At 44.6% G+C, this 27,861-nt stretch overlaps 1 protein-coding gene across 1 annotated transcript in view; it reads left to right on the forward strand.

The window, feature by feature from the left end:
* Positions 1-274: 274 nt before the first annotated feature.
* PRKAG1 (protein kinase AMP-activated non-catalytic subunit gamma 1) overlaps positions 275-27,861 on the forward strand; it is a 76,571-nt gene continuing 48,984 nt past the window's right edge. The window contains exon 1 of the mRNA XM_030196820.1: positions 275-364. Within this exon, the coding sequence (XP_030052680.1) occupies positions 356-364 (9 nt within the window). The 5' untranslated portion in view covers positions 275-355. The remainder of the gene's footprint in view (positions 365-27,861) is intronic.

A 27,861-nucleotide genomic window follows, 5' to 3' on the forward strand; every position in this document is an offset into this window, starting at 1 on the left:
TTAAACTTCCTTGCTCTATACTTGGGGAGGGGCATAAGTCGTATATCTTTTATCCTGTATCTGGCGCAAGTTGAGCGCGTTCGCTGGAGCTGAAGATTGAATTCAAATCAAATCTCCATAGTTGAATTAAAAGGAGGACTAGACAAGCTCACCCCGTCTCCTGTTTTTATGCAACCTCTTTGGTTGAATTTCGTTTTGTCGCTGAAGTTACGTCATCAGAAGACTAGGGAGGAGCCAAACAGAGTCTTGCGGCTGCGCGCTGTGCACAGGGAAGATGGGTTGGTGTTAGCGGAAGTGAAGCTCGGTAGAGCCGCAGTGCGGCTGATTCCTGGGAGTAGAGTCTACAACGTCCGTCATGGAAGCGGTGAGAGGGGCGGGAGAAAAAGCGAGACTCATATAGGAGCAAACTCTGGGGGCGCCGAGCACCCCCTATATTGAGCAGGTTCAGGGAGGGATTATTTGTGTTTAATTTAGCTCCTCCCTCATTAAAAAAAAACTGGCTCCTATATTTAAAAGTGAACTTACTATGTAGAGATTGTAACAAACATAGAGCTAAATTCAGTAAAAGTTGGCACTCAATGCTGTTCTATAAAGAGCATTAAAACATGAGCACTCATTATAGAATAGCATAGAGTGTGCCGAATTCGGTATCCAAATTTGGGTGCCAGGATGTACGCCTTCTGAATCCAGGTGTAATCCCCATTGCCCAATTTGGGCGCAGATCCCTGGTATTCTATAACAGTGCACACAAATTTTAGGAAGGCTCCTGACTCCCTCATGTACCTCCCATGGCCATGCATCCTTTGGGGTTGTGTGCTATGGGATTTGGGTGCACATTGTTATAGAATAGTGCAGCAAAATATCTGCCAATTAGCACCCAATTATTGGCTCTAATTGGCTGATTAGCCAGTTTAGTTGGTTGCACATCTTGGATTGGTGGCACCATATATAGAATCCGGGGGGAGAGCAGGGGCGGACTGACAGTGGTCGGGCCCTCTGGCATTAAGGGGCATTGGGCTTCCCTGGTCACTGCTTGCCACTGCTGCCCCCCTCCTGCACATCACAGCCCCCCGCCCATACAGTACAGACTCCTGCAAGTGGGTCCTACTTTGAAAAAGGCCCAGGTGGTTAGTGGCCTCTGAGGGAGCAGGAAAGACTCCTCGGCAACCATTTTGAAGACACAGTAGCCATGGTGCCAGGCACAGTAGCAGTAGTGAGCAGGAAAGAGTGGGAGTCTTTCTGCGGTAGTCTTGTGGGTCTCGGCAGCCATTTTAACAACACAGTGGCGCTAGGCACAGGCAGAGTAGCGACAGCAGGCAGGAAAGAGTGAGATTCTTTCCTGCCCCTGCAGAGGCCACTAGACCACCAGGGCCCTTCAAGGTAGGACCGCCGGGGAGGGCTGTAGTGTGCCGTGGCGGGGGTCAACTGGGCAGAGCCTCTAGGCCCGCGGGCACTACTGCCCAGTTGCCTGAATGGTCAGTCTGCCCCTGGGGGAGAGACTGTAATTTTTACAGTTGAGAATCCAGAGCTATATGGGTTGAGAACAGTTTTAATACATAGCCACAGACACTGAGGCAGTGATGAAACACGGTATGTGAGATAATTATAACAGAGAGAGAGTAACACATACATTCCCATTAAAGTTGTGATCTAAACACTGTGAAATCATGTTGGAAGAAATCAGTGTGTTGCTCACAAGGTAGTCTGATAACTGTCTAAAAGGGTAAAAGAATCTAACCTGCTACTTGTTGATAGAGCTGTTTAATGAATGAATTACAAATTAAGGACATTTATAGATCTAATTGGATTAGGCAGAGCAATAAGTGGGAAGCGATAAGATTAAGTTGGTGGCCCTGGCGCGAGTGTGCTTAAGGTTTAAAATATTAATCTTGGACTGTGAGGATGGCCCAAATAGTGTTCTGCGGATGGAAGTTGTCTATCTTATATTTGAGGGGAGACCTAAAGGTTTTTTTTTTTAATTAATTCTGTATGTCTATTTAGTTTGGGTGATATATGATTTGTGCTTTGTTAAAATTTTGTGCACACAACTTCTTTGGACTATTTGAGTCTATGAAAGTGTTTCGTAAACAAAACTAAAATGTAGGTATGCATCCAGTTTATTCCTTATGACATGGAGCCAAGTGGTAATGTTCAGGAAAATCTGTCCTGCCTGGCTAAATTGATACTTTCTTTAAAAAAAAAAAAAAGCTACAACAAAAAGAATTTCACACAGCATCTTTATAGGAGTTTCAAGCACAGAAATATGTGAGAAAATTTTCAAGTGGTTTGACAGTTGTTAATATGGACCAAATAGCAACCCCCACATTCTATTATCTTGTGTGCACAATTTTATGCTTAGCATGCAACACTGCATGTACAAGTTACATAACATAATTGATAAATTAGGCACTAATTGACACTACCAATAATTGGTGTTAATTTGTAGTCTATACACCTTAGTGCTAGGGGGTTGTAGATGTATGAGGGGCACACCCAGCACTCATGACCACTTTTAAGGCTCTTAGTACTGGCTTACAGCTCTAAGTGTGCCACTCTGGAATCTACTAGACATCAAACATTTTTCTTTGCTGCCCCAGCCATGCAGAAATCTTTGCCTCTTGTTTTCGCAGTTTGGAGCAGCCCTCTCCCTCTTGTTACTTCCTTATTCTCTCTTCCCTCCCTTCTGTCATTGTAATGTCAATGTTGTCATGTGTGCGAAGTTTCCCTTGCTCTTTCCTATCCACCACTGTAGTTCTTTTCTTAACTTTGACTACTGTTTTTTTGAGTATTGTACACCGCTTTGAACTGCTTGTTGGCAAAGGCGGTACAGCAAATATTAGTAAATAAAATGACTGTGGTTCACAAACCAGCTTATTTTCGAAAGAGAAAGACACCCATATTTCGACCCAAATCGGGAGATGGGCGCCTTTCTCTCATGGGAGCCCAAATCGGTATAATCGAAAGCCGATTTTGGGCGCCTCCAACTGCAGTCTGTCGCGGGAACGAACAGAGTTGATGGGGGCGTGTCGGAGGCGTGGTGAAGGCGGGATCGGGGCGTATTTATCGGCCGACGAGAGCTGGGCGCCCTCGGCCGATAATGGAAAAAAGAAGGGCGGCAGTAGTGAGAATTTGGGCTGCTTTTTTTGGACCCTTTTTTTCACTAACAAGTCCCCAAAATGTGCCCCAACTGCCCGGATGACCTCCCCTGACTTTCCCCAGTGGTCACTAAGCCCCTCCCACCAAAAAAAAAGAACTTTAAAAACTTTTTTTTTTGCCAGCCTGTATGCCAGCCTCAAATGTCATACCCAGCTCCATCACAGCAATATGCAGGTCCCTGGAGCAGTTGTTAGTGGGTGCAGTGGACTTCAGGCAGTTGGACCCAGGCCCATCCCCCCCCTACCTGTTACACTTGTGCTGGTAAATGGGAGCCCTCCAAACCGCCACCAAAACCCACTGTACCCACATCTAGGTGCCCCCCTTCACTCATAAGTACTACAGTAATGGTGTAGAGTTGTGGGCAGTGGGTTTTGGGGGGGATCTGGGGGGCTCAGCACCCAAGGTAAGGGAGCTATGGACTTGGGAGGTATTTTAAATTTTTTAAAAACTTTTTACAAGTGCCCCCTAGGGTGCCCGGTTGGTGTCCTGGCATGTGAGGGGGACCAGTGCACTATGAATCCTGGCCCCTCCCACGACCAAATGCCTTGGAGTTCGTTTTTGAGCTGGGCGGCTTCGGTTTCCATTATCGCTGAAAACCGATACCGCCCAGCTCAAATCCACCCAAATCTGATGCATTTGCCCGGCACCAACTGTATTATCGAAACAAAAGATGGACGCCCATCTTTTTCGAAAATATGGTCTGTTCTGCCCCTTCGTGGACCCATCCTCGGAGATAGTCGCCCATGGAGATGGGTGTCTGCGTTCGATTATCCCCCTCAATGTTTACTACTTTGGCTCCCCTCTTTACCTGTCTCAACTACTGATCTCCTACTTTCCGACTCATAGCCTTAGATCTTCACAGTCTAATTCTTTCACTGACCCCTCATCATAGTTACTACAACTTCATTAGATAAAGAATCTTTAATGTGGCTGCCTCCAACCTTTGGAGCTCCCTCCATCAGCATCTTCACCTAGAATGATCCTTTGAGAAATGTAAAATTGGTTTAAAAGCATTTCTCTTTCATGATGCCTTTGATAATTAATTCCCACCCCCTCCCACAGGGACCAGCCCAGACTGTGAAAGCTGGATCCGTAACAATGTCTTCCTTGTCATCAAGCAGATGAAGCCATTACGTATGGGTTGTGTCTATCAACCAGCAGGGGGAGATAGAGAGAACTCAACTTTTCACAGTGCCTCATGGCCAGCTAACTCCACTGCCTCTTCAGTATTCTCCATCTCCCCAAGCAGGGTGGCTGCAGCTTCTTCGAGCTCCATCAAAAATCTGCCTGGGGGTGGCTCCTGGCTTGCCAGTTGTTAGCCGGGGTGTTAGAGGCTATAGCAGCTTCACTTTGAAGGCACATAGGTCAGCCCTTTCCCTGCCTTACCCATGCCGCCATGGATGTGGACATATTAGCTTGCTTTTCCCTGTCCTTTCCCACTCAGTGGATGCAGGCACATTGGTTCGCCTTTCCCTGCCTTTCCCACTTATCTGAGCCTCCGGAGTGATTTTATTTACCTCTTTTGCCTCTGCTTTCCTCACAGCGTTAAAAAAAAAAAGTCGCGTCGCGCTTTAGCGCAGCGATCTTGAAAAAGAGGTTTTTTTCTTGAGATTCTTCTGCAGGACCGGAGCAGTGATACTCGGTCTAGTGAGGTAAGAGTGTTTTCTGACTCCTCCGGGGTGGGCCTACGATCGGGATGTTTTGGGCGCAAACCGCCATTTTGAATTTTACTGCTGTTTTCGGCGATGGCTGTTGAGACTGTAAAGCGCTGTTCTAACTGTGGCAAGCGCAAATCAGCAGCGGGGCTCTGTAAATCATGCTGTACAGACGGTAGAGCTGGCCCGAGCATGGCGAGCGGCGATCTTTCGCGCTCTGAGCTGGCAGCGGATGCCATTTTCGATTTTCCACATGGCGACGGAGAGCCCTGAATCCGGGGGGGGGGGGTTCTCTGAGTGAGGCTAATAATAGAGCTGATAGCCCTGGGCAGGATCCGGGCGGTCAGGGAGCGGTTTTCTCCCCTGATTTTGTTTTAATGCTGCATAAGGCATACAATCTTCATATCATCCCAAACACTAAAGAGTCAAGTCATTTTTAGTGCTCTCACAGCGTACCCATTAATAACTTAATGACTTAATAACCCCTTCATATTTTGGTAGGCAGGGATCATCAGAATTTATAACAGCAAAAAACCATCTAAGAAACTTTGCAGTTGTAGCGATGGTGCTGTTCACCTCGTCATAGATCAACCCGTTTTCTCCTGTTATTTTCAATCGTTTCTTAAATAAACTTCTTCTAAGTTAAGCATAAGGCATACATGCTTAAAAGAGCTCTTCCACAGGGATCTTCGGAACCTCTGCCTACCCCCCCCCCCCCCCCCCCCCCCCCCGGTGGATCCTAGCCTTTTGGAGTTGGCTTTGCCTGTTTCTTATCCTCCTGATAAACGCAGAAGGGCTAATTCCCCCTCTAAGTGTGGCGCACCCCCCTTTTCCCCCCCGTGGTCGGGCTATGAGGATTCTGAGGGGTCTGGCAGAGCTTCTTGGTCTGAGGAGCCAGAGTCGGGTGCAGAATTGCCACAGGATCTTGATGATCCGTCTGCGGTAAGGATTTTCCACCGCGAGGAGCTGCCAGCGCTTATTTCAGATGCCTTACAAGCCTTCTCGATGGAGTGGAGGAGTGGCCTAGTGGTTAGGGTGGTGGACTTTGGTCCTGAGGAACTGAGTTCGATTCCCAGCACAGGCAGCTCCTTGTGACTCTGGGCAAGTCACTTAACCTTCCATTGCCCCATGTAAGCCGCATTGAGCCTGCCATGAGTGGGAAAGCGCGGGGTACAAATGTAAAAAAAAAAAAAAGATCCAGGGAGTGGCACAGCCTCCTCTGTTAATCCAAGGATGGCTAGTACCAGAAAGCCTGCTCGAGCCTTTCCTTTGCATGACTCCATCCAAGAGCTTATTTCGGCTCAGTGGGCTGACCTTTGAAGGTTGCCAGGGCTATGGGGCAATTATACCCTCTGAGTGAGGAACATTTGGCTCGCTTTGCAATGCCTAAAGTGGATGCCCTGGTCACAGCTGTGACAAAGGGAACTACCCTCCCTGTTGAAGGAGGTGTTGCCCTGAAGGATATTCAAGACCGCAGGCTTGATTCAGCTCTGAAGTGGTCCTTTGATTTGGCAGGTCTCACTGTTCGGGCGTCTGCATGCAGTTGTTTTGCTGCTAGAGCCTGCCTGGCTTGGTTACAGCAGGCAGTGGAACAGCCCGGTGATGGAGCGGAGACCTTATCTGAAGTGGCTCCGTGGATGGAGAAGCCCTTTATGATATGGTCATAGCTTCGGCTAAACAAATGGCTGTAGCAGTGGCGGCTCGCCGCACTCTTTGGCTATGACATTGGGCGGCGGACATGGCCTCTAAGCAAAGGTTGGTGAAGTTGCCCTTTCAAGGCCTTCTCCTGTTTGGTGAGGAGCTGGAAAACATTGTTAAAGGCCTGGGGGATTCTAAACCTCAGCGCTTGCCCGAAGATAGGCCGAAGCCTTCCTCTAAGGGTCAGGCTGTCCGCTCCTTTTACAGACCTCGCTTCCGTGAAGCTAGAAGGTACCGCCCGGGACGTGCTGCTGGGTTCACGTCTCGTGCCCGCTTTCAGCAGAGAAACTCCTTTCGCTCGGACAAACGTTCCGCAGCTGCCGGTTCTAGGCCTGGAGTTCAGGGGCGACCCTCTCAATGATGGTTCGCCGGCCCTCTCCTCGTTTCCTGTCATTGGAGGAAGACTTTCCCTCTTTTTCGAGGAGTGGGCCAAAATCTCCGCAGATCAGTGGGTCTTGGTCCTGATCAGAGACGGATACCGAATAGAATTCGTGCCCTGGTGAGAGACATGTTTGTGGAGTCCCGATGTGGTTCTGCTGCCAAACGGGCGGCGGTAGAGGAGACTTTGCACAGTCTGTGCCAGATAGGGGCTGTACCCCGGTGCCTCCCGCTGAACAAGGTCTAGGCTGCTACTCCATTTTCTTTGTGGTGCTGCGAAAAGGCAGGTCTTTTCGCCCGATCCTGGACTTAAAAGAGCTGAACAAGTCCTTAAGAGTGCGGCATTTTCACATGGAAACCCTGCGCTCCGTCATTGCGGCGGTACAGCCAGGAGAGTTTCTCACGTCTCTGGACCTGAAAGAAGCTTACTTGCACATACCAATTTGGCCCCCGCACCAGAAGTTTCTGCGGTTTGCGATGTTGGGAAAACATTTCCAGTTTCGGGCCTTGCCTTTTGGCCTCGCCACAGCTGCCCGAACCTTCTCCAAGGTAATTGTGGTAGTAGCTGCTTTTCTCAGGCGAGAGGGTATCCGGGTTCACCCGTACCTAGACGACTGGCTCATCAGAGCAGACTCAGAAAAAGAGAGTCATCTAACTACAGCCAGAGTGGTTTCAGTCCTTCAATCTGTGGGCTGGGTCGTCAATGTGGCCAAAAGTTACCTGACCCCCTCGCAATCTCTAGAATATTTGGGGGCCAGGTTCGACACAGTCTTGGGCTATGTGTTTCTTCCTGAGCAAAGACGGTGCAAGCTTCAGAATCAGGTCCGTCTGCTCCTGAGGATGCCATGCCCGCGAGCTTGGGACATTGTCCAGCTGTTGGGATCGATGACGGCCACCTTGGAAGTGTTGCCATGGGCGAGAGCGCACCTGAGACCTCTACAGTATTCTCTACTTCAACGATGGTCTCCAGTATCTCAGGATTATCAGTGCAGACTTTCTTGGCTCCCTGCGGCCCGCCTCAGTATGGAGTGGTGGCTCTCGGACAGCATGTTGCGGCGGGGAATGCCGCTGGCGCTCCCCGATTGGTGCCTGGTGGTGACAGATGCCAGCCTGAAGGACTGGGGCGCACATTGCCAGGGGAAGCATGCCCAGGGTCTGTGGACGCCTGACGAGTCGGAGTGGTCTATCAACCGCCTGGAGTTGAAAGCGGTGTTTCTGGCTCTTGTGGCCTTTCAAGTGACCCTCGAAGGATTGGCTGTCCGAGTGATGTCGGACAACACGACAGCAGTGGCCTACATAAATCAACAAGGCGGAACTCAGTGCAGAGCTCTAGCCGCACAGGCCGAACAAATTTGCCACTGGGCCGAGCTGCATCTACAGTCCCTGTCAGCAGCTCACATTGCAGGTCAGAGCAACGTGCAAGCCGACTAAGCAGGCATCAGATCGATCCAGCGGAGTGGGAACTAGCAGACGATGTATTCCTGCAGATATGTGCCAAATGGGGCAAGCCAGTGATGGATCTTATGGCGACCAGTTCCAGTGCCAAAGTCCCGTGCTTCTTCAGCAGACGGAGGGATCCTCGCTCTGCCGGGTTGGATGCCTTGGCTCATCCCTGGCCCTTGGGCTTGCTGTATGTCTTCCCTCCGTGGCCCTTGTTAGGGCAAGTGCTCCTGCGGATTTGGCTGCATCCAGGAGAAGTGGTGCTCATCGCCCCGGATTGGCCCAGGAGGCCTTTGTATGCGGACCTCCGACAGATGCTGTTGGAGGCTACCTTTCCGTTACATCTGGTTCCGCACCTGTTGTCACAGGATCCAGTGGCCATGGAGGACGCCTGCCGTTTTGGTCTTATGACATGGCGATTGAGAGGGCGCAATTGAGAGACAAAGGCCACTCAAATAAGGTAATTTCCACTCCTGCAGGCCCGTAAGCGCTCCACTTCCGTGGCTTATGCCAGGATTTGGCGCTAGTTTGAAGTCTGGTGTGTTTCAAGAGCACTTTCTCCGTTACGGGCTCCTGTCTCACCGATTCTGGACTTTTTGCAGGATGGTGTACACAAAGGCTTGGCCTATAATTCCCTGCGGGTGCAAGTGGCAGCATTGGCCTCCCTGCGTGGCAAGGTTGAAGGCGTGTCCTTAGCTGCTTATCCAGATGTGGCACGGTTTCTTAGAGGGGTGCTTCGGCTCCGTCCTCCCGTGCGGGCACCTTGTCCAGCTTGGTACCTGAGGTTAGTATTGAAGGCCCTTCAGGGGGGCTCCCTTTGAACCGCTTCGGTGTGCTTCAGAGAAAGATTTGACACTGAAGGCCGTCTTTTTAGTGGCCATTACCTCGGCGAGACGGGTGTCAGAGCTCCAGGCGCTGTCCTGTAGAGACATTTTTCTGCAATTCTCAGAGTCAGGGGTCACGGTTCGGACCGTGCCTTCCTTCATGCCTAAGGTGGTTTCAGCGTTTCACCTAAACCAGCCTGTTTTTCTTCCCTTCTTTGTTGAGGAGGAGTTTCCAGATTCATTTGGGCAGTTGCACATTTTGGATGTGCGCAGGACTCTGTTGCAGTATCTGCAAATTACAAATTCTTTCAGGACCTCTGATCATCTTTTTGTGCTGTTTGCAGGTCCTTGCAGAGGGTCTTCAGCATCTAAAGCCACTATTGCCCTTTGGCTCAAAGAAGCTATCTTTTCAGCATATCTGCTGTCTGGCTGGGCTCCGCCTGCAGCCTTTAAGGCACACTCCACAAGAGTGATTTCCTCTTCCTGGGCGGAAACTGGAGCACTATCTCTTCATGAGATTTGCAGTGCTGCAACATGGGCTTCTAAGCTCTCTTTCGCCCGACATTACTGGCTGGATGTGGCTGCCAGGAGGGATGCGCGTTTTGGAGCACAGGTGCTAGCGCGTGGTGTGGCTTGTTCCCACCCTGTTTGTATTGCAGTGATTCTGATTTCAGGTGCTGTTCTTGTTTCCTGAAGATGGGGGGTCGGAAAACAGTCTTCAGGATTCTTGTTACAGTTATAGGAGGATGAGTTCATTCCCTCCAGTTCATGTTTTGGGAGGATGAGTTTATTCCCTCCAGGAGGATGCAAGTATTCCCTCCATTTATACAAAGTGGAGGACGAGTTTATTCCCTCCAGGAGGATGAGTTCATTCCCTCCTTTTTTGAGTTCATGCCCTTGTTAAGGGGCCATCGTTCGCTGTGAGGAAAGTTCATGTTATTCCCATTGTGGTTTGCCATACTGCTTTGGAAGCTTCAACTACTGAAGAGGCAGTGGAGCTAGCTGGCCATGAGGCACTGTGAAAAGTTGAGTGCTCTCTATCTCCCCCTGCTGGTTGATGGACACAACCCATATGTAATGGCTTAATCTGCTATGACTAAAGGAAAGAAAATTACCAAGGTAAGAACCTAATTTTCCCATATAATGTAGTTCCACTCTAATTTTCCTTTGTTCCTTTTCTCTGTTTTATTAACATTTTGTGAACTGCTCTGAAATCTCCTAGAAAGAGCTTTAATAAAACTTGGAAACAGTATTCTATAACCGTAGCATATATTTACATTAGCCTGTGACATGGCATAAAATGGCTGCACCTAAAAGTAGTTGAGTAAATGTAGACTTAAAGCTAGTATTCTATAGTGACAATTATGTGCATAATTATCGTTCTGGAATTTGCGCTTAGCATGTACAGAATTATCCTCAAATGATTATGGATGAATATGAGTCTGGAGATAGGGTTGATGGTAGGTATGTTGCTACTTAATCTGCTAGTATAACTACAAAATTGTGGCTAATAGCTTTATAAATATCTACTACTATAGTAAAAACGACAAAGCTATTTGTTCACTAGTTAGATTACATGGAGGAAAAGACTTCAGTAGTCAGTGCTTATATGGTAAATTACCAATGTATAAGATCACTGATACATACCATCTTTAGGAAAACCTCCACCTCCTTTTATTTATAATATTTGTAGAATTTTTAAAGTTTTTTTTCTCAAATAAAATATCTTTTAATATAGATTAAATCAATTATTGACTGTGTTCATTCATTGAAAAGGCAAAGAGAGAGACACTCGCAGCGCAATTCATAACAAGCAAAGAGCAAAGACTTAGCTTATTAATTTGTTGGTGATGCACAACACTCTCCTGGTCATTGTTCACAGCATGGCTCAAATTATGGTTCTACAGAGCTTCCCCGTTTCACTAAAAGTGCTTCATTACTAACCCATGAGCTCTTTTCTACTATGTAAATTCAAATAGTAGTAATTTGATTCCAAATATTATTCTATCTCCACTCTAATTCTGTATTGTAAACCAACAGTCAATATTAAACATTATAAACATATAGTTACAATGAACCTAAGGCAAAGTGTCTCTCTCTTTGCCTTTTCAGTGAATAAACACAGTCAATAATTGATTTAATCTATATTAAAAGATACGAGTTTCCTTCCTTGTGATTCCAGCTCATGAAAAGCTGCTTGTCTTTAAAGTGCTTATATGGACAATGCTTGTTTCTTCAGCCCTGCCTCTGCTCACCATAAAAGATTTGTTTTAGGAAGCAGTAGTTGGCTGTTCTGGTGATGTCTGAGCTGCCTAAGTCAGGGGTGGGCAACCTTGGTACTCAAGGACCACAACTGTGTTGGGTTTTCAGAATTTCCCTAATGAATGTTCACAAAATCTGTTTGAATGCACTGCCTCCATTGTGTGCAAATAGATCTCATTCATATTAATTGTAGCAATCCTGAAAACCTGACTGGGTTGCAGCCCTTGAGGGCCTGGATTGGCCACCCCCTGGCCTAAGTTGTTTTGCAGCATTTCCTTGATGCTGGTACTTTTCATATTTAGGTTTTTTTTAACTGTCTCAAAATTTTGCTGAAACTTTGCTTATTTTGTTACAACCACAAAAGAAAGTTGCAAGCCCACTACTGTTAAGGATATGAAAGATTAACAGGCTAACTTGGAAAGACTGGGCAAGTAGATGGTGAAAGAGCCTGGGTATGGACAGGTTTAAGGTGCTATACCTGGCAATGGGAGCATTTTGAGGCTGATGCAGAGAGCTATCTCAGTCAGAAGTAAGCGGTTTGGATGCAAAATGAAGATAGGGGTTGATTGGCAAACTTAACTCGGGACACGGCACACGAAAACCCTTGATGAGGCTGGCCAGAGGTAGCCCGTATTCAGCTTCCTTTGCCGACAACCTCGTTTGCATACCAACAGGATGGGGGTGATGAAGAGGTGCCGGACCTTCATGGGGGGGGGGGGGTGATGGGAGGGATGCTGAACTTGCAGGGGAGAAGGACAGTTTTCTTCCTTACCCCTGTGGTAGGGGCAGCTTGTTTGGGGGGGTGGGGGAAATACCTTCTCTTGTCCCCCCCCCCCCCCAAAAAAAAAAAAACCTACACCCATGTTTTGGGGATATTTTGAATTCCTACCCTACTGCTTTTTTTTCTTCCCTTTTTTTCCCTTTCCCTCTCCCTCTGTGCCTTTCCAAAAATGTATAAATGCAATATATTTTTCTTTTCTGTATGCTCTCTACTTCTCTCTGTTGATCTGTTTCCTCTGCAGTGTGGCACTGAACTTGTATTCCTATCATCTGGCCAGCTGCTCCACAACAGCCTGTTTCTGCCCCATGTCCTCTATGCATCATGATATGTGAAAGTCCTAGGTACTCATCTTCTTTGTGTACTTATACTCCTAAGAACAATACAAGGAATAGGTGTGGATGAACAATCAATGAGATCCAAATAAATTATAAAACCATCCAGATTTGCTCCATATGTGAGACAGAGATCAAAATACCTCTAAATATGTATAGAGAAAATTATTTCAAAACCCTAGTAATTCAAGTTTTAATTACTAAAGGAGGAATGGGATCTTAGAAAAGTGATTCTGCTAATCATTGTAGATTCCATTCCATTGCTTATATCTCAACTACGGAATCAAAGCAGGTTACATAAAAAAATATTGCAAAATTTTAAACAGGACCTAGATATTTGCCAAACAAATAGTACTTCAAAGCCTTCCTAATCATGAAATAAATGGGGATAATCTGAATGAAAACAGGTATATTGTTGCAAATCTTACAAGACTGATATGTGAACAAGCTATCATGAAAGTGCTTAAGGTATACATCTTTAACTGAAGGGAAACCTAGCCTCAACAAAGATCTGAAACAGGCCATTACCCTACTACAAGGGAAAGTTTACAGCTGGGCATGAGAAATATGGCAACAGCCCGTAATGATCCTATAAACCAGACAAGCCACCTTAAAATCCACCTGTACTCTCACCGGCAACCAATGAAGTTTTCTCAGCAATGGGGATACGTGATCATACTTTCTACATCTATATCTCAGTTTCGCTGCACTGTTCTGCATCAATTGGAACCTATTTAGAAGCTTTTGATGTATACCAGCATACGGAATACTGCAATAATCAATATGAGAGAGGATTATCATTTGGACTATAACATGAAACTGATCTGGAAAGAAAACTGAACGCACTGCCCTCGGTTGACATAATCTCACAGGCCTGACAGCAAGCAGCTGTCTTTAATGAGGGTATATTACCTTTTATAGAATAATAGCCATCTACTTAGTCAATGATCAAAAACTTCTTTTCCATCAGATTCCCGATCATAAAGTTGAATGAAAGTGTAATAATTAACTGATTTTGATTTGTATTCATCTGGAATTGAGTTTCACCTTAGGGATGTAACTATACAGTAACATAATAAATGATGGCAAATGAAAGCCTGCATGGTCTATCCAGTTCCCCCAACAAAGTGACCAGAGCTACACCCACCACTGTGCAGTTTATACTCCTTAATGATTGGACGTTAACATCCAAATTCAGAGCAGTTGGCAATTTGTCACCATGCCAATCACATATAGGCAGTTATATATGATGCCACGATATCATGACACCATGCCAATAGTTGGCTTTATTATGGCCTCAGCATAGTCACATTCATTATCAATACATGATTAAACTAACAATCTAACCATACTCCTAATTAACAATTCTGCTCTCTAATTTTAACTGTAAGATGTCTTCCCTTCCCGAATTGAGATCCACAGCACACACACTCATAACATATGATATTTTTTTTATTTTTGTTACATTTGTACCCCGCGCTTTCCCACTCATGGCAGGCTCAATGCGGCTTACATATTATATACAGGTACTTATTTGTACCTGGGGCAATGGAGGGTTAAGTGACTTGCCATGAGTCACAAAGAGCTGCCTGTGCCTGAAGTGGGAATCAAACTCAGTTCCCCAGGACCAGAGTCCACCACCCTAACCACTAGGCCACTCCTCCTGCTCTCTAATTTTAATTGTAAGATGTCTTCCCTTCCCGAATTGAGATCCACAGCACACACACTCATAACATATGATATAAATATGATATAAAATATGTATATTTGGGGAGAGCTGAAGATTTCCGTAGCACTTACCCGAGGTGGAAAACCCCACCTGAGGGAGCTCGGTGGAGCAGCGTGGTTGGCCCTGTGACATCATCTTTTGGGCCGACCAGGAAGATTAAAGTACAGCTGTTTCTGTGCTCGGGTGGAGAGCTGGAGGTTTCTTTAGCACTTACCTGAGGTGGAAGACCCAACCCAAGAGAGCTCGGTGGAGCAGCGTGGTTGGCCCTGTGACATAATCTTTTGGGCCGACCGGGAAGATTAAAGCAACCACTTCTGTGGTGCGGTCTGGACCCAAAAGAGAAGCCAAGGTAGCCAGGAGCCAGGAGAAAGTTTTCCAAGGTACTGTTTTTCCTTATTATGGGAATAGGAAAGGCTTCTTGAGGTCCCTTGCTCAGGTTGGTGTTAAGCCATCTGGTCCTATGGACAATCATGTGAAGGTGGGCCCATTTGAATCGTTAGCAGTTTCCTCCTCGGCTCCTCAGTTGGGAGTTTCACTAAGCAGTGGGGAACGTCCTACCCCACCCCCACCTATGGCTTCTTTGAGTCCAGAAGTTGTTAAGGATACCTTATCAGGTTACCCTGATCTTCTGAGGGAAAAATCCTCTTCCTCTAACGCTCTCCTGATGACATCTCCAAAAGACCCCTCCATTTCCTTACAACCAGTACTGTGGAGAGGATCTTTATCATATGAGATTACTCCTCAAGAAGTGACTTTGGTTGATATATGGAGGGTTGTTAGGGGTTAGAGAATCTCCTTTCGGGTCCAGTGTCTCAGCTATGTGAATTTTCCTTTCAAAGTGGTGCCAACGGTGAATGCCGTGGATAAGAAATTTGCTGGAATAGAAAGATGGTGGATCCTCTGACATTAAGGATAAACTTTTTCTTCATAGGAAGCTTAAGACCACGAAGAATCGGGCTAGAAATAGGAACAAGAATATTAAATTTTCCAGTTTATTCATTGCTGTCTTCTGAAATTCTGTTCCGGAAATACTTGAAAGAAGTCTTAGTAATTCCAGAATCTGATAATTTTTCTGTGCTATTACATTTCTTCTATGAAACAAAGTTCCAAGAAGAATGGCAAGCCTGATTATAGGCCCAGATGAATCTTTTAACTCAGTTTCTTGAAACATCTTGGGGTAATTTCATGGAGCGAGCTACCCTCTTGGTCTCTTTTGTATCTGAAAAGGATAAATTGTTGATTTTGAAGTCTTATTTTAAGAAGAAAGATTGTTTTGTGTAAACTTCAAATATTCCTTGATGTGGCTTGTGTCACACAATTACGTAGGAAACAATTTATTCAATTAAAGTCTCGTGTGCTTGTAATAGAGGCAACTTTCTTTTTAAAGTTCTCCTGCAAGTGCATATTGGAGCTCTTTGATTTAAGTTATATCTTTTTTGATCCTTCTCAGAATGTTTTTGTATAGATAAAGAAACTAAATAATTTTGATACTGGGTAATATGTTTGTATTGTCAGGTGAGAAGATGAGAGTAAAATAGGCTAAATTGTGTAGGTGCTGATGTAGCAGGACATAATTTTTGCTGGATTACTTCAGTTTGATTTCTTTTCTTTTTCTTCAGTTCTTCCTTTGATGTAGACTTTTTGTTTTTCTATGCATATTGTTTATGTATGATTTTAAAAAAATGTATACTTGATCCTAACCTGCCTTTGCCATTTTCCAACATAGATACAAATGACACCAGATAAGGGCCAAATGGCCGATCCAGTCTGCCCATCCACAGCAACCACTAAGAGATCCTACTTGCCTGTCCCATGCTTTCTTAAATTCAGACACAGTTTTTGTCTCCATGACCTCCACTGAGAGGCTGTTCCATGTGTCCACCATCCTTTCTGTGAAAAAGTATTTTCTTAGATTACTCCTGAGCCTATAACCTCTTGATTTCATTCTATGCCCTGTCATACCAGAGTTTGCCTTCATTTGAAAGAGGCTCACCTCCTGTATATTAATGCCACGGGGGTATTTAAGTATCGCTATCATATCCCGTCTCCCGCCTTTCTTCCAGTTTATACATATTGAGGACATAGTAATATAGTAGATGTCAGCAGATAAAGAGCTGTACAGTTAAATGTTTGCCTTTCTTGTTTGTTTGTATTGAATATTGTAAAAACAAAAAAAAAAAGTATAATCTGATACTTCGTATGTATACCTGATCTTGATCTATCGTTGCCATTTTCAAGGCATAGACTGTAGAAGTCTGCCTGGTACTGCCTTTCTTCCAGGTCTATAAGTCCCTATATGATTTTTTGACAGGGACCACTGACCAATTTTCTAGCCACCTTCTGGACTGACTCCATCTTGTTTGCTTGTTGTAGGTGCGGTCTCCAGAATTGCACACAGTATTCGAAATAGGGCCTCACCAGAGACTTATACTAGGGCTCTATTACCTCTTTTTTTTCCTGCTGGTCATTCCTCTCCCTATGCACCCGAGCACCCTTCTGGCTTTGACCATCACCTTTTCTACCTGTTAGGCCACCTTAAGATCATCAGATATGGTCACCCCCAAGTCCTGCTCTCCTTTCGTACACATAGAGGCATATTTTCAAAGCACTTAGCCTTCCAAAGTTCCATAGAAATCTATGGAACTTTGGAAGGCTAAGTGCTTTGAAAATATGCCTCATTGTAACATAGTAGATGACGACAGAAAAAGACCAGCACGGTCCATCCAGTCTGCCCAACAAGATAAACTCATATGTGCTACTTTTTGTGTATACCTTACCTTGATTTGTATCTGCCATTTTCAGGGCACAGACCGTAGACGTCTGCCCATCACTAGCCCCGCCTCCCAACTACCAGCTCTGCCACCCAATCTCGGCTAAGCTTCTGAGGATTCTTTCCTTCTGAACAGGATTCCCTTATGTTTATCCCACGCATCTTTGAATTCCGTTACCGTTTTCATTTCCACCACCTCCCACAGGAAGGCATTCTAAGTATCCACCACTCTCTCCATGAAAAAATACTTCCTGACATTTTTCTTGAGTCTGCCCCCCTTCAATCTCATTTCATGGTCTCTAGTTCTACCACCTTCCCATCTACAGAAAAGGTTTGTTTGCAGATTAATACCTTTCAAATATTTGAACGTCTGTATCATACCACCCCTGTTTCTCCTTTCCTCCAGAGTATACATGTTCAGGTCAGCAAGTCTCTCCTCATACGTCTTGTAACGCAAACCCCATACCATTCTCGTAGCTTTTCTTTGCACCGCTTCAATTCTTTTTACATCCTTAGCAAGATACGGCCTCCAAAACTGAACACAATATTCCAGGTGGGGCCTCACCAACGACTTATACAGGGGCATTAAAACCTCCTTTCTTCTGCTGGTCACACCTCTCTCTATACAGCCTAGCAACCTTCTAGCTACGGCCAGCGCCTTGTCACATTGTTTCGTCGCCTTCAGATCTTCAGATACTATCACCCCAAGATCCCTCTCCCCGTCCGTACATATCAGACTCTCACGGCCTAACACATACTTCTCACGTGGATTTCTACTCCCTAAGTACAAGTACTATACCATTCCCTTGGATTTTTGTAACCCAAGTGCGTGATCTTGCATTTTTTAAGCCTTAAATTTTAGTTGCCAATTACTGGACCATTCTTCAAGCTTTGCTTGTTCTTTCCTCATGCTAGCCACATGTTCTGGTGTGTCCACCCTATTGGTATCATCCGTAAACCTTACCAGACAGTCCTTCCACAATGTCAATCACAAAGATGTTAAAAAGAGCCGGCCCAAGTACTGTTCCCTGCGGTATACCGCAGATAACATCTTTTTCCTCAGAGCAAACACCATTTACCACTACCTTCTGTCTCTTTCTATATAACCAGTTTTTAACCTAGTTAGTCACTAGGTCCCATACCGAGGGCTCTCAGTTTATTTATCAGTCATCCATGCAGAACCGTGTCAAAGGCTTTGCTAAAATCCAAGTAGAAGTCCTATTCAGTAGAGTGGTGTCAGACCTCTCTGAAAATCCAAGCAACATCAAAGACCTGCTCCCATATGGCCTTACTTTCAGGCAATCCCATAGCATATGATGTGTCCTTTGTTTACCACAACCCTTCCAACAAAGATCAGCAATTGCTCAATTTTAAGAGGTGTGGCAGGTAAAGTACATCCTGAAGATTGTATACTGAGTGTCCAAATTAGAGAGTTGCATGGGGACAGAAATCCAACTCGTCCCCGTGGGGAATCTTACCCGTCCCCGCAAGAATTTAACCTGTCCTTACCCACAAGAATTTAATGGTACATTAAAAAAAATTCCTGTCAGCTCTCTCAGTCTCTGGGTTTGAGCCGCAGCGCTGCAGGCAAGGAAGGAACGGAAGTTGGAACACTCTGGTGCGCACACGTAAGACTTCTCTGATTCACTGGCACTGTGTGCTAAGAGATCACCACATGCACATGCCAGTAGGTCAGGTGACATCTGATGCTCATGCTTATGTCAGAGCTGAGATCTGCGCATCAGCCCGGAAGCAGAGAGGATTAATAGTAAATGACAGCAGATAAAAACCGGATCGGTCCATCCAGTCTGCCCAATAGTCACAATCATTATCAGTTCATGATTAAATCAACAATGAATGTGATATTATATACTTGATTATGGTCTTTCTGTGGCGTTTCTGGGACATAGACCATAGAAGTCCGCCTGGCCCTATCCTTATGTTCCAACTACTGGAGTTGCCCTCAAAGCACACTTCAGCCTATTCATCTTCTCATTTGCTGGACACAGACTGTAAAAGTCTGCCCAGAACTGTTTTCATGTTTCAGCCACTAAAGTTGCTGTCTAAACCCTTTCCAGCCCATCCAAAACCAGATTGCCATATATGAGACACAGACCATACAGGTCTCCCGGTATCAGTCCTAGTTCCTCACAGCCAGAGTCACCATGTAAGTGTCACGCGACACATCCACACATATGCAGCCATTTAAGTTTAGTTTTTTTATAACTTCCATTTTCTAAATAGAGATCCTCTGTGTTCGTCCCATGCCTTTTTGAATTTCGTCATCATTTGTATCTCTACCACCTCCTTAATGGAGCCTTTCCACATCTGTGCTGTTAAAGCAAGGAGGAGGAGGAGACAGCACTCAAAGAACTTGGTACTCGGTAGGTGAGAGGCTGGTGCAAGTGCAGCATACACTTCCATGGGAACCCACAGGAACTGCTTCTGTCCCCACGGGATCCCCGCAGAACTGCTTCCGTCCCCGCGGGAATCCCATGGACCCCGTTCCCGTGCAAGTCTCTAGTCCAAATGAGCTTGCTCAATGGGTATTTTTCCACAGCTTCCCCCTTCGACTGGCTGACCAATTTCGCTGTAGGTCCTATCTATCTACCTATCTATCTATCTTTGCAATAACTTTCTATACCACTCTGTACACCGCTCTGTTCTGCCAGACAGCTAGAGTGGTATAGAAAGTTATTGCAAAGATAGATAGATAGGTAGATAGATAGATAGAAAGGGGGAGATTTTTCCAGTTATGAGGAGCCAGGAAAAAGAATGCGCTGTGATGGGTTGATTTCCAAGTGGCCACATTTTGGAGAAGGCAAAACTAGGCGGGTTTAATGGATGGAGCGGTTCTGGAGGGGCAATAAGGAATAGTTAAACAAGAGAGATAGCCAGGGATACCAAGTCTAAAGGCCTTTAAAGTGAGGGTGGCAATTTTATAAGTGATCCTTTGCTCAACGGGGAGCCAGTGATACTGTTTCAGCTGTGGTGAAGTATGATCATAGCAATGGGCATGGCAGAGTAATCAGATGGCTGTGTTCTGGAGCGATTAAAGTTTCTTTAGTGTGTGATGTGGTAGACCAGCATAAACAGCAATACAATAATTGACGGGTGGGAAAAAAAAGAGAGGATTAGTAACATACATAACATAGTAGATGACGGCAGAAAAAGACCTGTACAAGTGCATGGAATTGTGAAGTAGCAAAGAGGTGACAAATTGCACGTAGCTGGCAGAAAACTAGAAAATTAGTTTTAGTCGAGTGGGAGATCTGTGGCATAAAAGAAAGTGAGGAATTGAGAATAATAGCTAAATAATGAAAGGTAGGTACTGGTGTAATAGATGTGCCAAATAGAGTGATGGGGAATGGAGGAGGGAGAGTTGAACCAGAGAACCAACAGGCAATTTGTCTTGTCTGGATTTAGCACTAACTGATGATCACTTAGCCAGCTAGCAACTGAGTCAAGATAGATCTGTAAAGGAGTAAGGGAAGGAGAGGAAGAGGTGATAGGAAAGAGCAGCAAAATTTCATCAGCATAATGATAAGCAGAGATTCTGAAGGATTGTATGAGAGCAGTGAGGGGACTCAAGAAGAGATTAAAAAGGGGAGAGTGTAGACCCTTGGGGTACACCCAAATGTAGTTCTCTCCACTCAGATGTTATGTCAGAGAGAATGACCTGAAATGTGCAATGAGTTAGAAAGGGAAGTGGGACTTGATATACTGCCTTTCTGAGGTTTTTGCAACTACGTTTAAAGCGGTTTACATATGTTCAGGTACTTATTTTGTACCAGGGGCAGTGGAGGGTTAAGTGACTTGCCCAGAGTCACAAGGACCTGCAGTGGGAATTGAACTCAGTTCCCCAGGATCGAAGTCCACAGCACTAACCACTAGGCTAGTCCTCCACTAAGGAAGCGAACCAAGATAAAACTGTACCAGTGATGCCTAAAGAAGATAAATGTAAGAGGGAATGGTCAACCAGATCAAAAGCGGCAGAAAGATGTAGCGAGACTGCCAGTACCTTTCTATGCTGGTCCAAGTGGAAATGAAGTTCACTGTTAAGCGCTACCATGATGGTTTCTGTACTGTGGTGAGACCTGAAGCCAGATTGACGGGGATGTATAGCAAAAATTAGGCCAGCACCTTTGCACAGTTTACTTAAAAAAAAAAAAATCCTTAACAGCACATTTTGTGGCCTTGAACACTTTCTTCCTGTTTTTTAAGTAATGCTTGAGTTGAAACAAAGAAATAAAGTGAGGCTTTACCTTACACCTTTCATATATCTCAGCGATCAATAAAACTTTATCTTTGTGGATAAAATTTACCACCTGGTTATATTACACTGCAATATCTGATTAAACATTCTTGGCTTTATAAGGAAAGGCTAAAGAGGTTAGGGCTCTTCAGCGTGGAAAAGAAATGGATGATGATTGAGGTCTATAAAATCTGAGTGGTGTAGAACGGGTTAAAGTGTATCAATTTTTTTTCATGCTTTCAAAAACTACAAAGACCAGGACACACTGAATGGAAATACTTTTAAAACAAATAGGAAATATTTTTTTCACTCAATGAATAGTTAAGCTTTGGAACTCGCTGCCGGAGCATGTGCTAACAGCAGTTAGTGTATCTGGGTTTAAAAAAGGTTTGGACAAGTTCTTGGAGGAAATGTTCATAGTCTGTTATTGAGATGGATATGGGGGAAGCCACTGCTTGCCCCGGAATTGGTAGCATGTTGCTACTATTTGGGTTTCTGCCAGGTACTTGTGACCTGGATTGGCCACTGTTGGAAACAGGATACTCAGCTAGATGGACCATTGGTCTGACCCAGTATGGCTACTCTTATGTTCTTAAGTCAGAATTGTGTCAACTTGATGACTGTATTGATGTTAAGGGGTCATAGCATAGCTTTAGAGCTACTCTCCCCATAAACTAAGTGTGGACTCGGTAGGTGGCTTTTCTTTACTGCCCCTCAACCCATAATTCTTTAAAAATAGGAAAGTTTCATCTCATCAGGGCCCATCTGGGCTGCTTCTGTTTGTATTCAGTGCTGATCTAAATTACACTGTCACAAGTAGTATACTGCTCTAACTTGGGCTGCTCTGTAATAGGCCTTGAATTTGGGAAGGGAAAGTCACCTTGACTCCTATGAACCACGAGTGTGTAAAGTTTAACTCTAGGTCAACTTACCATTCCAAATATATCTAAAGATTAGTATGTTTAACTTGTGCAAGAAGAAAACAAAAAAGCTATTAGGGATTTCACATTGAAGCATCATGAAAAATATATATGACATAAAATAGCTTTTATTATATTGATTCTTATTATAAGCATTGATGCTATGGGACCTCCACCTATCCAAATCTTTTCTAATATTCTCCAATATAGGTGGTAAAATAGCTTTTATAGTTCCTGCAGGCTAGTTAGTATAATCGCCCCTAGGTAATATGTACTTCCATTGAAAGGGAAATCTCTGTCAGATTCTGTCTTCATCCTCCAAGGGGAAGCACATGGACAGAATGGTTGACCACTTTTCATTCTTGTATCCTTAGACTTTATTAAGGGGGCCTTTTACAAAACTGCGCTAGTGTTTTTAGCTTGCGGTAAAAATCAGCTGGCGGTAAATGCTGAGGCGCCCATAATGGGCATCTTGGCGTTTACTGTCAGCTGATTTTACCACAGTCTAAAAGTTTAGCTTTGTAAAAGACCCCCTAAAGGCTTCATAGACTTTCATAAATTTTGCTAGAGATTTTTCTGGGTGCTTGAAAAGAATAGAGTATTGTCTGTGTATAAGGCTATCTTTTGCTCTTTTACAATTCTAACACCTTCTATGCTTCTGTTCAGCCTATTAGCTTGGGCAAAGGGTTTTAACATCCAATCAATCAGTAAGAGCGAAAGGTGATAATTCTATCTTGTACCTTTTCCCAGGGCAAATTCAGGGAAGTGTCTACCATTATTCCTGAGCCTTGCTGTTGGTGTGCTGTGAAGTGTCTTGATTACCCTTAAGAATATAGGGCCACAAATACAAGTTTCTAGGACTTGAAGTTAATACAGCCACCCTACCTTGTCATATAACTTCTCTTCATCTAATGCTGGGAAGGCCTTGAGGTTTTTTTTCCCCTCCCCTAGTACAGTGCTCTACTATTCCCAACACCTTTCAGACATTATCTTCACATTTTCTGTGCTTGATAAAACCTGTCTTATCCTTGTGGATTAATAATCAGATCAATATATTTAACCTCCCTGAGGAACGGATGCAAAAGCTACAGTCTCAAAAGCAAGCTCTGTGTGTCCAAGGGGCCTCTCTGGCTTGGGACTACCTGCACCTCTTTGGATCCATGACAGCAACCCTGGAGAGGGGAGTGATTTGGATCAGAGCTCATGTGTATCTGTTGGATCAGCATTGCTCTCTCGCTAGGCTCCTTCGTCTCTGGAGCTCAAGGAATGGCTCTCCATCTCAGGAGTGCTGTGTTGGAGCCTGGCATGGTAATAGAATTCTCCACACTTGCTCAAGGGTGTCCCTCTGGATCCTCCTGAGTGGATAGTTGTAACCACCAATGCAAGTCTAAGGGGTCAGGAATCAATTGCTACAGTTAGTGGCCCTGGTCGGAATCAGGGTGGCCCATCAATTGTGTGGAGGTGAGGACCGTACGCCTGATGCACTAGGAGTTCTCCCCTTGGTTCAGGGTAAGACAATCTATGTAATTTTAGACAGTGGCATGGTGGTAGCATACATCAGCAAGCAAGGAAGGCACTGGAGGGCTCTGTAGCCCTGGAGGCTGGTGGCATATGCAGCAAGGCTGAGGCTTATGATTCTGATTTTGGTGGCTTACATCACTGGGACAGAGAATGTGGATTTTCTAAGTTGGAACACACTGGACTCAGGGGAGTGAAAGTTGGGCCTGTTCATGTTTATGCTCCTGGTGGATTTCTGGGGCTCCCCGTGGTCCAACTTGATGCATTTTGTCAGAATGTCAAGAAAGTTAAACTTTTCTGCTGCAGGAGAGGGAGCAGCTCAGCTGGGATCAATGCTTTGATGCAGCCCTGGCCCCAGCAGGAACCTCTTTACATCTTCCCTTAGACTGTTAGTTGAGAGGATTCTTCTGAGGATAGTATGACATCCATTCATGGTGCATTTGATCGTCCTGGATTGGCCTTGCTACCCCAGGTACACAGATCTGGGGTAGATCCTGGATTGGCCTTGCTACCCCAGGTACACAGATCTGTGCTGTCTTGGAGGAGGTAGGTCTTCTAGAAGGAGAGCATCACCCTAGTGAAGTAGGAAGTACTCCTGTAGCCAGGACCTGCCCACCAGGGGATGTACTATGCTCTCACACTGAGGATATGTCTCCAAGAGCTTCTGCCCAGGAGGGAAGGGTTAGGACAACTGTTGTAGTTGGTGATTCGATTATTAGGCATATAGATAGCTGGGTGGCTGGTGGACGTGAGGCTTGCCTGGTGACTTGCTTGCCTGTTGCGAAGGTGGCTGGCCTCACGCGTCACCTAGTCAGGATCTTAATGCTGGAGAGGAGCTGGCTATCTTGGTACATGTGGGTACCAGTGACATAGGAAAATGTGGGAGGGTGGTTCTAGAAGCCAAATTTAGGCTCCTGGGTAGAAAGCTGAAGTCCAGATCCTCCAGGGTCGCATTTTCAGAAATGCTCCCCATTCCATGTGCAGGACCCAAAAGGCAGGCAGAGCTCAGTGCATGGTTGAGACGATGGTGCAGGGATGAAGGATTTAGATTTGTTAGGAACTGGGTGACATTCTGGTAAATGGGGAGACAATTCTGAAAGGATGGGCTCCAGCTTAACTGGGATGGAACCAGGCTGCTGGCACTAACTTTTAAAAAGGAGATAGAGCAACTAGAATTGGGGGGGGGGGGGGGGGGGGGAGCTGACAGTTGCCCAGGAGCATATGGTTCGGTATGGAGTATCCTTGAAGTATACTATTGAAACGGGACATTTAGGGAATCCCAGTAGAGCGGTTTCAACAATGCTGAAAGTAAGCTAGGTTTGCTTAATGAGAGAGCAGGATAAAGGGTGCACATTATCTCCTTCAAGTTTTAAGCAGATTGTAGATCAAAGGAAACAACACAATTTGAAGTGCCTGTATACAAATGCTAGAAGCCTAAAAAATAAGATAGAAGAGTTAGAATATATAGCACTAAATGATGAGGTAGATATAATAGGCATCTCAGAGACTAGGTGGAAAGAGGACAATCAATGGGACACTATTAACAGGGTACAAATTGTGTATCGTATTTGATAGGATCAAATTGGGGGGAGGGGGGGGGCTGTGCTATATGTTAAAGAGTTCAAGCTACTATCTAGGATGAACCCGCAAAGAAAATCTACTGTAGCTGCATTTAATTTTCGAAAGGGCGGCTGTAATAAAATGAAGAAAATGGTTAAAAAGAAACTAAAATGATCAGCTGCAAAGGTTAGAACACTAAATCAGGCCTGGATGTTATTCAAAAATACCATCTTGAAAACCCAGTCCAGATGCATTCCATGTATTTGCAAAGGTGGAAAGAAGAGAAAACGTCAGCCTGCAAGGTTAAAAGGTGAAGTTAAAGAGGCCATTACAGCTAAAAGATTGTCCTTCAAAGAATGGAATAAGGACCCAAATCAATAAAATAAGAAGCAACATAAGCACTGGCAAGTCAGATGGAAAGCATTAATAAAAAAAGGCTAAAAGAGAATATGAAGTGAAACTTGCCACAGAGGCTAAAATTCACAGTAACAACTTTTTCAGGTACATCAGAAGCAGAAAGCCTGTGAGGGAATCCGTGGGACTGATAATGAAGGAGCAAAAGGGGCGCTCATGGAGGACAAGGCTATAGCAGAGAAACCAAATACATTCCTTTTTTTCTGTCTTTATGGAAGAAGATGGAAGAGATCTGCCTGTACCAGAATTGTTTTTCAAGTGTGATGATGCAGAGGAACTGAAAGAAATCTCGGTGAACCTGGAAGATATACTGAGCCAAATTGACAAATTAAAGAGTAGTAAATCACCTGGACCGGATGGCATCCATCCAAGGGTACTCAAAGAACTCAAGTATGAAATTGCTGATTTGCTGTAGGTAATATGTAACCTGTCGTTAAAATCTTCCATAGGAACCTGAAGATTGGAGGGTGGCCAACGTGACGCCGATTTTTAAAAAGGGTTCTAGGAGTAATCCAGGAAATTATAGACCGGTAAGTCTGACGTCTGTGCGTGGCAAAATAGTGGAAACTATTATAAATAATAAAATTACAGAACACGTAGACAAACATGGTTTAATGGGACAGAGTCAGCATGGGTTCAGCCAAGGGAAGTCTTGACTCACTAATTTGCTTAATTTCTTTGAAAGCGTGAATAAACTTGTGGACAAAGGTGAGCCAGTTGATGTAGAGGGGCATAATTGAAAGGGGCACCCAAGTTTTCCTGAGGACGTCCTGGCGAAGGGGCGGGGAAACCCATATTATCAAAACAAGATGGGCGTCCATCTTTCGTTTCAATAATACAGTCGGGGACGCCCAAATCTTGACATTTAGGTCGTCCCTAGAGATGGTCGTCCTTAGACTTGGTCGTTTCTGATTTTCAGCGATAATGGAAACTAAGGACGCCCAAATGCCCTCCTAAGAGCAGTCTACGTTCCTGGCTTATAAGTCTGGCATATCATCAAGTGCTGGTGTGTAGAATGCTCTCTTTTTCTGTTTGGTGGATGCAAGTCCATTATATCCTTGTTTGTTTGTTTTTTTTATACAGTGGAGCCTGGAACAGGGCCTGGCCCTTAGTTCCTTGAAGTTCTGGGTAGTGACTCTTGCTTGCTACTGGGGCAAGGTTCTTGGGGTCTCCCTAGTGGTGCAGCATTTTTTGCACAGGGTGAAGCAGTTTTGTTCCTTGGTCAACTTGGTTCTACTGCAATGGTAACAACTTGGTTATATGAATGTCTTGTCAGATCCTCCATTTGAGCCTTTTTTGAAGTTCCTCCTTGAAAGACCTCACTTTGAAGACAGTATTTTTGTTAGCCATTGCTTCAGTATGTGGGGTGTCTGAATTGTAGTCCTTGTTCTTCTCTAAAGAGGGCAGTCTCTCTTCCTTTCTTCCAAAGGTGGTCTCGTTTCATTTGAATCGAGCAGTAAAGATGTCAAAATTAGCTTCTTACTGGTAAATGTTTTACATTTTGGAGCAGTATCTACTTACATTGACATCGCTTTTTGATTTTTATTGCCGCTCATTTTTCTATGTCTTAAAGTTGATTGACGAGCAAGTTTTGTGCGAAAATTCAGTTAATGGTGTTAGAACAGAGACACTTGAGCTCTCTGTAGCGTTTACTCTAGCATCACACATTTTATTGGTACCAAGTGTGCAGTTATTCACATTGGTATGTTTTTCGTAAATGATTGAGGTTGATACGTCTCTTTGAGGTTTTACATCATATTGACAGTTGAGACCATTTTCATTCATGTTTGTGTCCCAGGAAATAATGCATTCATATTGCAATTTAAATAACTTTGTTTTTCAGTAAGAATTTAAATATAAAAAAGGTTTCCATTTACCCATGCTGGCTTACAATGCACTGTGCTATATGAGCTATAAGAGGAGTGATTCCCTTCACAATAGAATATTAATGCACTTTTCATTGAGTTTTTTTTACATGATTATGTACATGTGTTGTTCATTATCAGTCACTGTGGTTCTTGGGGAGTCTATTTAGAGTAAAACATCATTATTGATTGTATGTATTTTTATGTTTTTTTGTCTTTTTGGTTTTATTGATTTACTAGTAAAAAAGGCCTGTTTCTGACACAAATGAAACGGGCGCTAGCAAGGTTTTCCTCAGAGTGTGTA

This window comes from Microcaecilia unicolor, chromosome 3 (genome assembly GCF_901765095.1).
Source record: "Microcaecilia unicolor chromosome 3, aMicUni1.1, whole genome shotgun sequence".
In the NCBI taxonomy this organism is placed as follows: Eukaryota; Metazoa; Chordata; class Amphibia; order Gymnophiona; family Siphonopidae; genus Microcaecilia; species Microcaecilia unicolor.